This window comes from Salmo salar, chromosome ssa21, assembly GCF_905237065.1.
Source record: "Salmo salar chromosome ssa21, Ssal_v3.1, whole genome shotgun sequence".
Taxonomy (NCBI): Eukaryota; Metazoa; Chordata; class Actinopteri; order Salmoniformes; family Salmonidae; genus Salmo; species Salmo salar.
Genome location: NC_059462.1, coordinates 6,815,135 through 6,828,607, shown reverse-complemented (window position 1 = coordinate 6,828,607; position 13,473 = coordinate 6,815,135). Strand labels below are relative to the sequence as shown.

The 13,473-nt window shown below is 43.2% G+C and overlaps 1 protein-coding gene across 3 annotated transcripts in view; it reads left to right on the top strand.

Annotated features, from left to right (window-relative positions):
* Positions 1-13,473, top strand: part of LOC106581675 (collagen alpha-1(XVIII) chain) — a 210,717-nt gene that overhangs the window by 184,192 nt on the left and 13,052 nt on the right. For all 3 annotated transcript variants that reach the window (XM_014163884.2, XM_014163883.2, XM_014163882.2), the window contains 5 exons: positions 4,888-4,923; positions 5,135-5,194; positions 5,335-5,412; positions 5,496-5,531; positions 12,087-12,140. In XM_014163884.2, coding sequence (XP_014019359.1) covers positions 4,888-4,923; positions 5,135-5,194; positions 5,335-5,412; positions 5,496-5,531; positions 12,087-12,140 — 264 coding nt within the window. The remainder of the gene's footprint in view (positions 1-4,887; positions 4,924-5,134; positions 5,195-5,334; positions 5,413-5,495; positions 5,532-12,086; positions 12,141-13,473) is intronic.

Sequence of the window (13,473 nt, the reverse complement as noted above, 5' to 3'; positions counted from 1 at the left end):
AGAGAATGTCCACTTGGGAGAGATGAGGATTCCAGTGCCACCACCCCGCTGGCTCGATGCTCTAGGGGTATGCGAGAACACGTGGGCAGACGAAGAGAGAGCAGTAGGAGTAGCAGTGTTATCTGTGGTAATCCATGTTTCCGTCAGCGCCAGGAAGTCTAGGGACTGGAGGGTAGCATAGGCTGAGATGAACTCAGCCTTGTTGGCTGCAGACCGGCAGTTCCAGAGGCTGCCGGAGACCTGGAACTCCACGTGGGTCGTGCGCGCTGGGACCACCAGGTTAGAGTGGCAGCGGCCACGCGGTGTGAAGCGTTTGTATGGCCTGTGCAGAGAGGAGAGAACAGGGATAGACAGACACATAGTTGACAAGCTACAGAAGTGTTGTTTCTTGTATTATTGTCTCCTGTGTCTTTAGAGAACTGTTTCACTTTGATATCCTTTTTCTTCTGTCCTGATTTTCTCTTTCTTTTCTTCTGTTAACTAGATATTCTTTGTTGTTCTTCGTTAGCTAGCTAGCTTCTTCCAAAAGAGTCCCTAGCAACTGCTTAGCAACTGGTAAACAATTCAGCTTGCTAAGATAACTACAATTTTATGAAAAATAGTTATTTTTCAAAACGCCTATCTTCTTTGTTTGTTGCTTGTTTTTTCTCCTATTCAGTCTTGCAGTTTTCTTTTGCTTTTTTCCGATGTACTTCACTCTAAAAACCATGTAAATTTCAATATTTGTAGGAGCTCATTTTTCAGCTGCTGCTGCTCAAATTGGAGTTCCGGAACCAATTTAATTATGTTTAATTATGCAGACAATGTAGTCTAGCCTCTTTGCCTATCTATAGCTATACAGTGCATTCGGAAAGTATTCAGACCCCTTTCCTTTTTCCACATTTTGTTACAGCCTTATTCTAAAATGTATTAAATGCATGTTTTTCCTCATAAATCTACACACAATACCCCATAAGGACAAATAGAAAACACGTTTTTAGAAATGTTTGCAAATTTATAAAAAATAAAAAACAGAAAGACCTTAAATGGAATAAGTTTGGAACCACCAATACACTTCCTAGAGCTGGCCGCCTGGCCAAACTGAGAAATCGGGGACAACGGCCTTGGTCAGAGAGGTGACCAAGAACCCGATGGTTACTCTGATTGAGAGTTCTTCTGTGGAGATGGGAGAACCTTCCAGAACGACAACCATCTCTGCAGCACTCCACCAATCAGGCCAGACGGAAGCCACTCCTCAGTAAAAGGCACAAGACAGCCCGCTTGGCGTTTGCAAAAAGACACCTGAAGGACTCTGACCATGAGAAACAAGATTCTCTGGTCTGATAAAACCAATATTGAACTCTTTGGCCTGAATGCCAAGCGTCACATCGGGAAGATATCTGGCACCATCCCTACGGTGAGGCATGCTGTGGGGATGTTTTTCAGTTGCAGGGACTGGGAGGCTTGTCAGGATCGAGGGAAAGATGAACGGAGCAAAGTACAGAGAGAGATCCTTGATGAAAACCTGCTCCAGAGCACTCAGAACCTCAGACTGGGGCGAAGGTTCACCTTCCAACAGGACAACAACCCTAAGCACACAGCCAAGACAACGCAGAACTTCCTTCCATCTCATATTGCTCAAATAAACAGCAAACCTGGATTCAAAAAACAGATAAAGCAACACCTCACGGCACAACGCCTCTCCCTTACTTGACCTAGGTAGTTTGTGTGTGTATGTAGGCTACGTGTGCCTTTTTAAAAATGTATGTTGTTCTGTCCTTGAGCTGTTCATGTCTAATGATGTTCGGTATTATGCCATTCTGTATTATGTTTTGTGTGGACCCCAGGAAGAGTAGCTGCTGCTTTTGCAACAGCTAATGTGGATCCTAATAAAATACCAAATACCCCAAAAAGTACTGAGTAAAGGGTCTGAATACTTGTGTAAATGTGGAAGTTCAGTTTTTATTTTCAATACATTTGCAAAAAAATCTAAAAATCTGTTTTTGCTTCGTCATTATGGGGTATTGTGTGTACCGTAATTTCCGGACTATAAGCCGCAACTTTTTTCCCAGGCTTTGAACCTCGCGGCTTAAACAATGACGCGGCTAATATATGGATTTTTCCCGCTTTCAATGATTTTTTTATTTTTTAAAAAGCATTCTGTGACGTGCTCAGTTTTTTGGCAGCATGAAGCTTTCATTAGACCAAATTTTTTGTTTACTGTTTAGATTAAATCGAGCACGCTCAAACTTCCCATCATTCTGATTACGGTAGTCATTTTGTCACCCTGATTCCTGGGGGCAAAACAAAGTATTTGCAGCCACTCGACATCAGTGTAAATCGTGCATTTAAGGTGGCGCTCCGTGTTCAGTGGGAGGCTTGGATGACAAGTGGGGAGAAATCCTTCACTAAAATGGGCCGCATGTGAAGAGCAACTTATGGTCAAGTCTGCCAGTGGGTCCTGACAGCGTGGAGCATTGTCAAAAAATCCACTATCATCAACGGGTTTCGAAACGCTGGACTGCTGCGTGTTGAAGAGGGCTCAGCGGGGGATTTGCCTCCGGATGAAAGTGACGAGAGCGACAATGAAAACGATCCAATATCGGATGAAGCAATTCTGAGGCTATTCAACTCCGACACCGAAGGAGATGGTTTCAGTGCACAGGAGGAGGAAGATAGTGACCAATGACTTTCTTGGTAGGCTACTGTTTACTGCAAAAAAAATGTTTTGTTACAAGCCGTGCTTCGTTAAAGCCTATTTATTTTTGTTACAAGCCGTGCTTCGTTAAAGCCCATTTATTTTTGTTACAAGCCGTGTTTCGTTAAAGCCTATTTATTTTTGTTACAAGCCGTGTTTCGTTAAAGCCTATTTATTTTTGTTACAAGCCGTGTTTCGTTAAAGCCTATTTATTTTTTGTTACAAGCCGTGTTTCGTTAAAGCCTGTGTAAAGTTAATTTGTTCCAATGTACCGGTAGGCATCTGCGGCTTATAGACATGTGCGGCTTATTTATGTTCAAAATAAAATAAAAAAAATATTCAGTGGGTGCGGCTTATATTCAGGTGCGCTTAATAGTCCGGAAATTACGGTAGATGTAATCTATCCGTCTCATCACTCGTAGGCTTACCAGTGTACAGTACACAGAAGTGGGGCCGCTCTTATGAGCGCCGTTCTGTCTCTGACAGTCGTCAGCTTGGTTTTCTGGTAGAGGAGAAGGAGGGTCGGCCCTTTCAATAGAGCAGGACTCTCCAACCCTGTTACTGGAGAGCTACCTTCCTGTAGGTTTTTGCTCCAGCCCTAGTTGGAACTAACCTGATTCAGCTTATCCTACAGGATGTTAGCTCTCCAGGAACAGGGTTGGAGAGCCCTGCACTAGAGGAACTGTCACTCTTCTCGATGGGATCAAGAAGAGGAGGAGCAAGGCCACTGTCATTGTCTGGCCCAGGCAATGACAGTCTCTGTCAGGACTGGGAGGCTGCTAGTGCTATCTGCTGCATAAGTAGGCCTACTAGCTTCCACCTGCCATGGTGTTTCGTCAGTCGAGGTGGTAGCTTTGCTGATGTGATTATCTTCTGTAATTTAGCACAAGCTTGATCAGATAAAGCGTCTTTGTAGCCATGCTGGTTAAGTGTGCCTTGAATTCTAAATAAATCACTGACAGTGTCACCAGCAAAGCACCATCACACCTCCTCCTCCATGCTTCACGGTGGGAACCACACATGCGGAGATAATTCGTTCACCTACTCTGCGACTCACAAAGACATGGCGGTTGGAACCAAAAATCTCAAATTTGGACTCATCAGACCAAAGGACAGATTTCCACAGATCTAATGTCCATTGCTTGATTTTGAGATGTGTCTGTTACTTGAACTTTGTGAAGCATTTATTTGGGCTGCAATTTCTGAGGCTGGTATCTATAATGAACTTATCCTCTGCAGCATAGGTAACTCTGGGTCTTCCTTTCCTGTGGTGGTCCTCATGAGAGCCAGTTTCATCATAGCGCTTGATGGTTTTTGCAACTGCACTTTTCCGCATTGACTGACCTTCATGTCTTAAAGTAATGATGCTCTGTCGTTTCTCTTTGCTTATTTGAGCTTTTCTTTCCATAATATGGACTTGGTCTTTTACCAAATAGGGCTATCTTCTGTATACCACCCCTACCTTGTCACAGCACAACTGATTGGCTCAAATGCATTAATAAGGAAAGAAATTCCACAAATTAACTTTGAAATGCATTCCAGGTGACTACCTCATGAAGCTGGATGAGAGAATGCCAAGAGTGTGCAAAGCTGTCATCAAGGCAAAGGATGGCTACTTTGAAGAATATAAAATATATTTTGATTTGTTTAACACTTTTTTTGCTTACTACATGACTCCATATGTGTTATTTCATAGTTTTGATGTCTTCACTATTATTCTACAATGTAGAAAAACGAAAAACTAAGGAAAAACTCTGGAATGAGTAGGTGTGTCCAAACTTTTGACTGGTACTGTTTATTAGGCGAAAGCTACATTTACACAACCCACTTTTTAAAGAAATACCATTTGCAGTAGTTTTCCCAATGGCCTGTGTCATTTTCATAACTAACATTATTCATTCATCGAGATATTTTATTAATGATCTCATAGGAAACAAATGTTATTTTCTTGCAAAACCTATTGAGAGCATATAATGCAATGAAATCATGGTAATGAATCATGTCCTTAGACATTTGAGTTGATTGAAAAAATATTATGTAGGGGGAGATAGTGGAAATCCGTTACGATACCACAAAATATTGATTTGACTTAATGGGTATACGTCCCTACCAAATATTTGGAACGATGTGTGGCCTTACTTAACCAGTCATGAAAAAGGGATAAATCATTTTAACAGTTTTTATGTTGTCTTTCCTTTTCTTTTCTGTAGGGTGGAACTGGTCTACCTGGCCAAGCTGGATTCCCTGTAAGCATTGATTTTCCTAATGTTAACCTACAGGTCACTTAATGTTGTCTTGCTACAGTTATCCTACAGTTCTTCTAACGTTGTGTTCTAACACATGTGGATGTCACAGTGTGGTGGATATTTGCCCTGAAGGACTAAAGAAATAAAAAATGAGTGCTAGTTTGATGTGTGATAAACAGCTAATTTTCAACTTTGTTGTATTTTCTAAAAGGGTCCTATTGGACCAAAGGGTGACATGGGAGACCCAGGCCAGCCCGGTTATGGAGTCAAGGTCAGTGATGTGACTGCACAGCAACATAGCCCTATCATTAGTGCTACAGTGTACCACTATGTAAGGCCTATTCCCAGCAAGTGTTTCTTCTGTGGGGGTTAACAAATTAACAGATTTTCTTTATATGTGTCTCTTCTCAGGGCGAGAAGGGCGAGCCTGGCTTAATCATTGGGCCCGATGGGAGTCCTTTGTACCTGGGAGAATTGTCTGGTGAGAAGGTGAGTGTCTCACTATTGACTTCTGTTTGCCTCTGTCTTATCTGCTTGTTGGCCTCATTAAACACCAACTCCATCTTCTGTAGGGAGACAGAGGACCTGCCGGACCCGTCGGGCCTCCTGTAAGTACTTTTAGTCTTATTACTTTACATTACGTTCTTACTATTTGAAGCTGCCTTAAATTAAACTGACTCAGCGATATGACCTGGTCACGAGTTTCAAGTTTTATTAGTCGTATGACCAGGATACACATAAGAATAAAAAGTAAATGGCTTGGTAGAATAGAAAAGTCTAGTAGCAGCAGTTGTGATTTGTGTGTAGTATGAGTGTGGATGTGTGTGTTTGGGTGGGTGTGTTCATGTGTGCTAAGGTGCAGAGAGTCAGTGCGTGTGGTCAGTCCAGTTCAAGTGTTCAGCAAGTCTGATGGCTTGTGGATAGAAACTGTCACCAGATGCTCCTATACTGTCTGCCAGACTCTAAGGGAGTGAACCATTAGTGACTGGGATGTGTGGGGTCCTTGATGATGCTGCGGGACTTCTTCAGACACCGTTTTGTGTAGATGTCCTGAATGGATGGGACCACGGACGCATTGAGCGACAGTAGGGCCAGAGATATTGTCAAGAGAGAGTGTGAGGCAAGAGTCTGCACTTGTCAGCACCAGCACAGATACTGTTAAGCATCTTCGCATGTGCACGACAGTTCACGTCTCTCTTCTGCAAGGGGATAGCTGCATGACAGCAAATGCTTCATGCGGTCTTAGTTTGTGTCGGAAGTAGACCTGTTCCTCGTGGTAAACGCATATTGCTGAGTCTACCTTAAATAAATTGCGCTGCCATGTATATCAATAGCTATGTTTCCATTAACTTGTCTAGTGATTTTATTGTCAACATTTAAAGAGTTTGCATAGAAAATGGATTCAGCAATTTCCTGCTAGGGTGCATTTCAATTAAACTATCTTGTGTCGATAAAAACAGCTGGACGTAATGACGTCACACCTAAAGCGGCAAATTGCACATTAATAAATTGCCGATAGGCTGTATGCCCTCCCACATTATTTTCATGTCTCAGGTATAGCCTGCGAAAGCCAGCATGTATAAAATGCAATAATTTCATTTTATAAACCGGGTAGTTCGGCTACTGGATGCTGATTGGTTGAAGTCTGCGCTATATCAGACATTGTAAACTTGGTGGTTCGAGCCCTGAATGCTGATTGGCTGACAGCCGTGGTATATCAGACCGTATACCACGGGTATGACAAAACATTTATTTTTACTGCTCTAATTACGTTGATAACCAGTTTATAATAGCAATAAGGCACCTCGGGGGTTTGTTCTATATGGTTAATATACCACGCTAAGGGCTGTATCCAGGCACTCCACGCTGCGTCGGGTATAATAACTTCCCTTAGCTGTGGGATATTGGCCATATACCACACCTCCTTGGGCATTTTTGCTTAATTTTAAACTGGGTGGTTCGAGCCCTGAATGCTGATTGGCTGACAACCGCGGTATATCAGACCGTATACCATGGGAATGACCAAACATAGATTTTTACTGCTCAGGTTTGTGGGATATGGCCAGTACACCACAGCTAAGGGCTGTATCCAGGCACTCCGCGTTGTGTCATGCTTAAAAACAGCCCTTAGCCGTTGTATATTGGCGGTGCCTTATTGCTTAATTATACTATGGCATTGTTGAATAGTCATTTCTGATTGGCTTGAAGGGCATTCTAGAGCGTGCATTATTTCTCTATAATGCACAGTATCAGCATGGTAGAATTTAGTGGCTATAGTTCATTCTTATAGCCATATTTTTATTCCTTATAACTGGATCTTCCATCAGGAGCTAGCCAGGTAACTAGATACTAGTCTTTGTTAGGCACAGCTAGCGGTCCTCGCCTTTTTTTCCCCCGGAATCAGCCAACCTTAGCTCGGACAATCACCTGCCAGTCTGCACAGCGCAATATCAACCCAGAACATATCGGACTGCTTCTCTCTACCATATCACCGGATTTCTGCCGCTCTGGTTCATTACACCGGATCATTACTAGCTAGCTGCAAATGAGCGGCTACTGGTAGCTAATGCCTCTGTCCCGAAGCTAGCACCAGCTAGCCTTGAACTAGCCTTGAGCCAAGCCCACATACCAGCTAATTCTAGGGCTACAATACCTCCTTTGCCAATTGGCCTGGACCTTTTTTTGTCGACATGGAGCCCCACCAATCCATCACGACTGGACTGCCGACGTGATCGCCCAATGTGGTCTCAACAGGCTATTCTGTTACGATATCGCCGCGGAACCATCTTCTAGCCCCGGCACGCTAGCTTTTCTGAACGCTGTGTCCCCTGCTCGCCCATCGTAGTAGTGACTACCGAACAGCGCCCTGACTCACCTATTGCTGCTCTTTTCACCCTATGATCACTCGGCTACAGAGCTAATGCCCGCTGGACTGTTTCAATAACACGGTACCTCATTTGGTTTACCTGTCAGCCCCAGCCTTGAACTCAGGTCCTGTATGTACCTAACTGACCTGCTCTGCCCATTCATCGCCATTTACCGTTGTTGTCTTAGGTTTCCTGATCAACACCTGTGATTGCTTTATGCCTCTCTCTAATGTCAATATGCCTTGTCTACCGCTGTCTTGGCTAGTTTTTGTTTTATTTCACTGTAGAGCCCTCAGTCCCGCTCAAAATGCCTTAGATAGCTCTTTCATCCCACCCCACACACATGCGGAGTCTTCACCTAGGTTAATTAATGCCTCCAGAGACGAAACCTCTCTCATTGTCACGCAATGCATAGGTTTACTTCCACTGTACTCACATCCTACCATACCCTTGTCTGTACATTATTCCTTGAATCTATTCTATCACGCCCATAAATCTGCTCCTTTTATTCTCTGTCCCCAACGCACTAGACGACCAGTTCTTATAGCCTTTAGCCGTATCCTTATCCTCCTCCTCCTCTATTCCTCTGGTAATGTAGAGATTAACTCAGGCCCTATAGCCTCCAGTTCCACTCCTATTCCCCAGGCGCTCTCATTTGTTGACTTCTGTAACTGTAAAAGCCTTGGTTTCATGCATGTTAACATCAGAAGCCTTCTCCCTAAGTTTTTTTTCTCTCACTGCTTTAGCACACTCCGCCAACCCTGATGTCCTAGCCGTGTCTGAATCCTGGCTTAGGAAGGCCACCAACAATTCAGAAATTTCCATCCCCAACTACAACATTTTCCATCAAGATAGAACTGCCAAAGGGGGGGGGGGTTAGTTGCAATCTACTGCAGAGACAGCCTGCAGAGTTCTGTCATGCTATCCAGGTCTGTGCCCAAACAGTTTGAGCTTCTACTTTTAAAAATCCACCTTTCCAGAAATAAGTCTCTCACTGTTGCTGCTTGTTACAGACCCCCCTCAGCCCCCAGCTGTGCCCTGGACACCCTATGTGAATTAATTGCCCCCCATTTATCTTCAGAGTTTGTACTGTTACGTCACCTAAACTTGGATATACTTAACACCCCGGCCGTCCGATAATCTAAGCTAGATGTCCTCAATCTTACCCAAATTATCATGGATCCTTTCAGGTACAACCCCAAATCTGTAAACACGGGCACCCTCATAGATATCACCCTGACCAACCTGCCCTCTAAATACACCTCTGCTGTCTTCAACCAGGATCTCAGCGGTCAATGCCTCATTGCCTGGGTCCACGGTCAAACTTTCTAATCGACCTGGCCCGGGTATCCTGGAAGGATATTCACTTCATTCCGTCAGTAGAGTATGCCTGGTTGTTCTTTAAAAGTGCTTTCCTCACCATCTGAAATAAGCATGCCCCATTTAAAAACTGTTGAACCAGGAACAGATATAGCCCTTGGTTCACTCCAGACCTGACTGCCCTTGACCAGCACAAAAACATACTGTGGTGTTCTGCATTAGCATCGAATAGCCCCCGCGATATGCAACTTTTCAGGGAAGTTAGGAACCAATATACACAGGCAGTTTGGAAGGCAAAGGCTAGTTTTTCAAACAGAAATTTGCATCCCGTAGCACAAACTCCAAAAAGTACTGGGACACTGTAAAGTCCATGGAGAATAAGAGCACCTCCTCCCAGCTGCCCACTGCACTGAGGCTAGGAAACACTGTCACCATCGATAAATCCACGATAATTGAGAATTTCAATAAGCATTTTTCTACGGCTGGCCATGCTTTCCACCTGGCTACCCGTACCCTGGTAAACAGCTCTGCACCCCCCACAGCAACTTGCCCAAGCCTCCCCCATTTCTCCTTCACCCAAATCCAGATAGCTGATGTTCTGAAAGAGCTGCAAAATCTGGACCCCTACAAATCAGCTGGACTAGACAATCTGGACCCTCTCTTTCTAAAATTAGCCGCAGCAATTGTTGCAACCCCTATTACTAGCCTGTTCAACCTCTCTCTCTTATCGTCTGAGATCCCCAAAGATTGGAAAGCTGCCGCGGTCAACCCCCTCTTCAAAGGGGGAGATACCCTTGACCCAAACTGTTACAGACCTATATCTATCCTACCCTGCCTTTCTAAGGTCTTCGAAAGCCAAGTTAACAAACAGATCACCGACCATTTCGAATCCCACCGTACCTTCTCCGCAATGCAATCTGGTTTCCGAGCTGGTCATGGGTGCACCTCAGCCATGCTCAAGGTCCTAAACGACATCATAACCGCCATCGATAAAAGACAATACTATGCAGCCGTATTCATCGACCTGGCCAAGGCTGTCGACTCTGTCAATCATTCTTATCGGCAGACGCAACAGCCTTGGTTTCACAAATGATTGCCTCGCCTGGTTTACCAACTACTTCTCTGATAGAGTTCAGTGTGTCAAATCGGGGGTGCCTGTTGTCCGGACCTCTGGCAGTTTCTATGGTGGTGCCACAGGGTTCAATTCTCAGGCCGACTCTTTTCTCTGTATACGTCAATGTCACTCTTGCTGCTGGTGATTCTCTGATCTACCTCTACGCAGACGACACCATTCTGTATACTTTTGACCCTTCTTTGGACTCTGTGTTAACTAACCTCCAGATGAGCTTCAATTCCATACAACACTCCTTCCTTGGCCTCCAACTGCTCTTAAATGCAAGTAAAACTAAATGCATGCTCTTCAACCGATTGCTGCCCGCACCTGCCCTCCCGTCTAGCTTCACTACTCTGGACGGTTCTGACTTAGAATATGTGGACAACTACAAATACCTAGGTGTCTGGTTAGACTGTAAACTCTCCTTTCAGACTCACATTAAGCATCTCCAATCCGAAATTAAATCTAGAATCGGCTTCCTATTTCGCAACAAAGCATCCTTCACTCATGCTGCCAAACATACCCTCGTAAAACTGACTATCCTATTGATCCTTGACTTTGGCGATGTCATTTACAAAATAGCCTCCAACACTCTACTCAGCAAATTGTATGCAGTCTATCACAGTGCCATCCATTTTATCACCAAAGCCCCATATACTACCCACCACTGTGACCTGTATGCTCTCGTTGGCTGGCCCTCGCTTCATACTCGTCGCCAAACCCACTGGCTCCAGGTCATCTATAAGTGTTTGCTAGGTAAAGCCCCATCTTATCTCAGCTCACTGGTCACCATAGCAGCACCCACCCATAGCATGCGCTCCAGCAGGTATATTTCACTGGTCATCCCCAAAGCCAATTCCTCATCTGGCCGCCTTTCCTTCCAGTTCTCTGCTGCCTATTACTGAAACGAACTGCAAAAATCACTGAAGCTGGAGACTCGTATCTCCCTCACTAACTTTAATCATCAGCTGTCAAAGCAGCTTACAGATCATTGCACCTGTACATAGCCCATCTGTAAATAGCCCAACCAACTACCTCATCCCCATATTGTTATATATTTTTTTGGTTCCTTTGCACCCCAGTATCTCTACTTGCACATTCATCTGTGCATGTTTGAGCTGCTTTTGAAAGCAAAAGTAAAATATAAAAACATTATTGGCATTGTTGAATTCGATTTCCATAATAGCAAGCTAGGACTGATGGTGATGATTGGTTAGCTAAATTAGCAAGTCTGTCTGTTTGGTTACCAAGGAAACTACTGTAGCTATCTAGTAAACTTGCTAGCTACTTCAGTGGATGTTGAACACTGTTGAACAAATGTGTTAAATATAGCCATGGTAGAAAAGGGGCTCTATGCATTCTCTGGAAAATAATGCAGTTCCATGGAAGGTTAGTTCCACACACCGTCCACGTCATTTATTATTTTCCATAGAGCGCATAACCCCTCGTTGATTATCCCTTACATATTTGCCATATTCTAATAATTGTCATGCGGCAACGTATTGCCATGGTCCGTGCCATGGTGAAACTCCTGCACTCTGAAATAATTGGATGGTGAAACTTGCCAGCCAACCAGAAAAGCAAGGTGAAGCAATTCAGGCATTGAAAGTCAGGACAATCCTTGTCCTGTAAAGAAGCATTATTTTTATAGTTGAGAAAAAAAAAAGATTTTGCATGCAATTCAGGAATTTAGAATGATATGTGGAGCTTAATTATTACTCGGTGACATCACGTACCTAGAAAATGATTTGGCAATCATCATTTAAAAAAACAAAAACACAAAACTAAACAAAAATCCACCCCTGTCGAACGGATAAAAATGTTTTTGTTTTTGTCACATTATTGATGTGTTGTTTGTGCAGGGGCAGTATGGACCTTCTGGGATAAAGGGTGAATTTGGAATGCCCGGAAGACCTGTAAGTACTGGAGCTAAATTTCTAACTTTACAATTACAGTAGGGTCTCAGTAGCGTGACGGTAGTAGTGTCACACAAAGCAATATGGATGTAATTTCTGTTGCAGATGCAAATTGCTTGTGACATCACCTCAAGCAAGTAAGCTAACCACGCTAGCGACGAGCTAGCTAATGCAGTTCATGTTAGACATTTTCAGTTAAAACTGGACAGAGAAACGTCTGGTTTCACTTATAAAATTACCTTTATTGACTGCCAGACCATATACTGTACATAAACCATGACTAGCCAGGGTGTCTAGATTTGTTTATATCAGGGGTGTCAAACTCATTTTGCCCCCGCGGCCGCATTTGGTCTCTCGGATTTCCTCGCCCCCAAGACGATGGATAAAAAACCTTTATCCAATTTTCTATGCTCCCTGACTGTCTAGCTTTCATTTCAGTGATTATTACACAGCTGGACACAGTCAAAAAACGGTATTAATGTTTGTCCATTATCATTTCAACACAGTTTCGATTTGGTTTTAGTCATTTAGAAGTATATTAAGTCCACCCCACATTTCTTTTTTTTATATAATATATATATATATACAGTACCACTCAAAAAGGGCTATCTTCTGTATACAACCCCTACCTTGTCACAACTGATTGGCTCAAATGCATTAAGAAGGAAATAAATTCCACAAATTAACTTTTAACAAGGCACACCTGTTAATTGAAATGCATTCCAGGTGACTACCTCATGAAGCTGGTTGAGAGAATGCCAAGGGTGTGCAAAGCTGTCATAAAGGCAAAGGGTGGCAACTTTGAAGAATGTAAAATCTAAAATATATTTTGATTTGTTTAACACTTTTTTGGTTACTACATGATTCCATATGTGTTATTTCATAGTTGTGATGTCTTCCTATTATTCTACAATGTAAAAAATAGTAAAATTCAAGAAAAACCCTTGAATGAGTAGGTGTGTCCAAACTCTTGACTGGTACTGTATATTCAAACCACCCCTGGTTCATACATTTCCCATTTGTCATGTATTTTTTGTCGCTATTGGCTGCAGCACTGACAGCTGTGTTGACATGGCAACTGGGACGGATTTCCGATTGGAACGATATCAACGAATCATATAAACTTTTTTCTGCTCACTGATTGGATACTGAATACCGTCAGTTGCATGAATTAGGATTGATTTCTGTCTCTTGCAATGCAACTAAATTGCAGGCAATTTTGGAAGGGAGACATGGAGCGAGACATAGAGCTACCTGGATGCAACTTTGTTGCAAGCAACATAAATTGCATCCAGATTGCTTCGTGTGACATCAATTTAAGAGATACAGATGT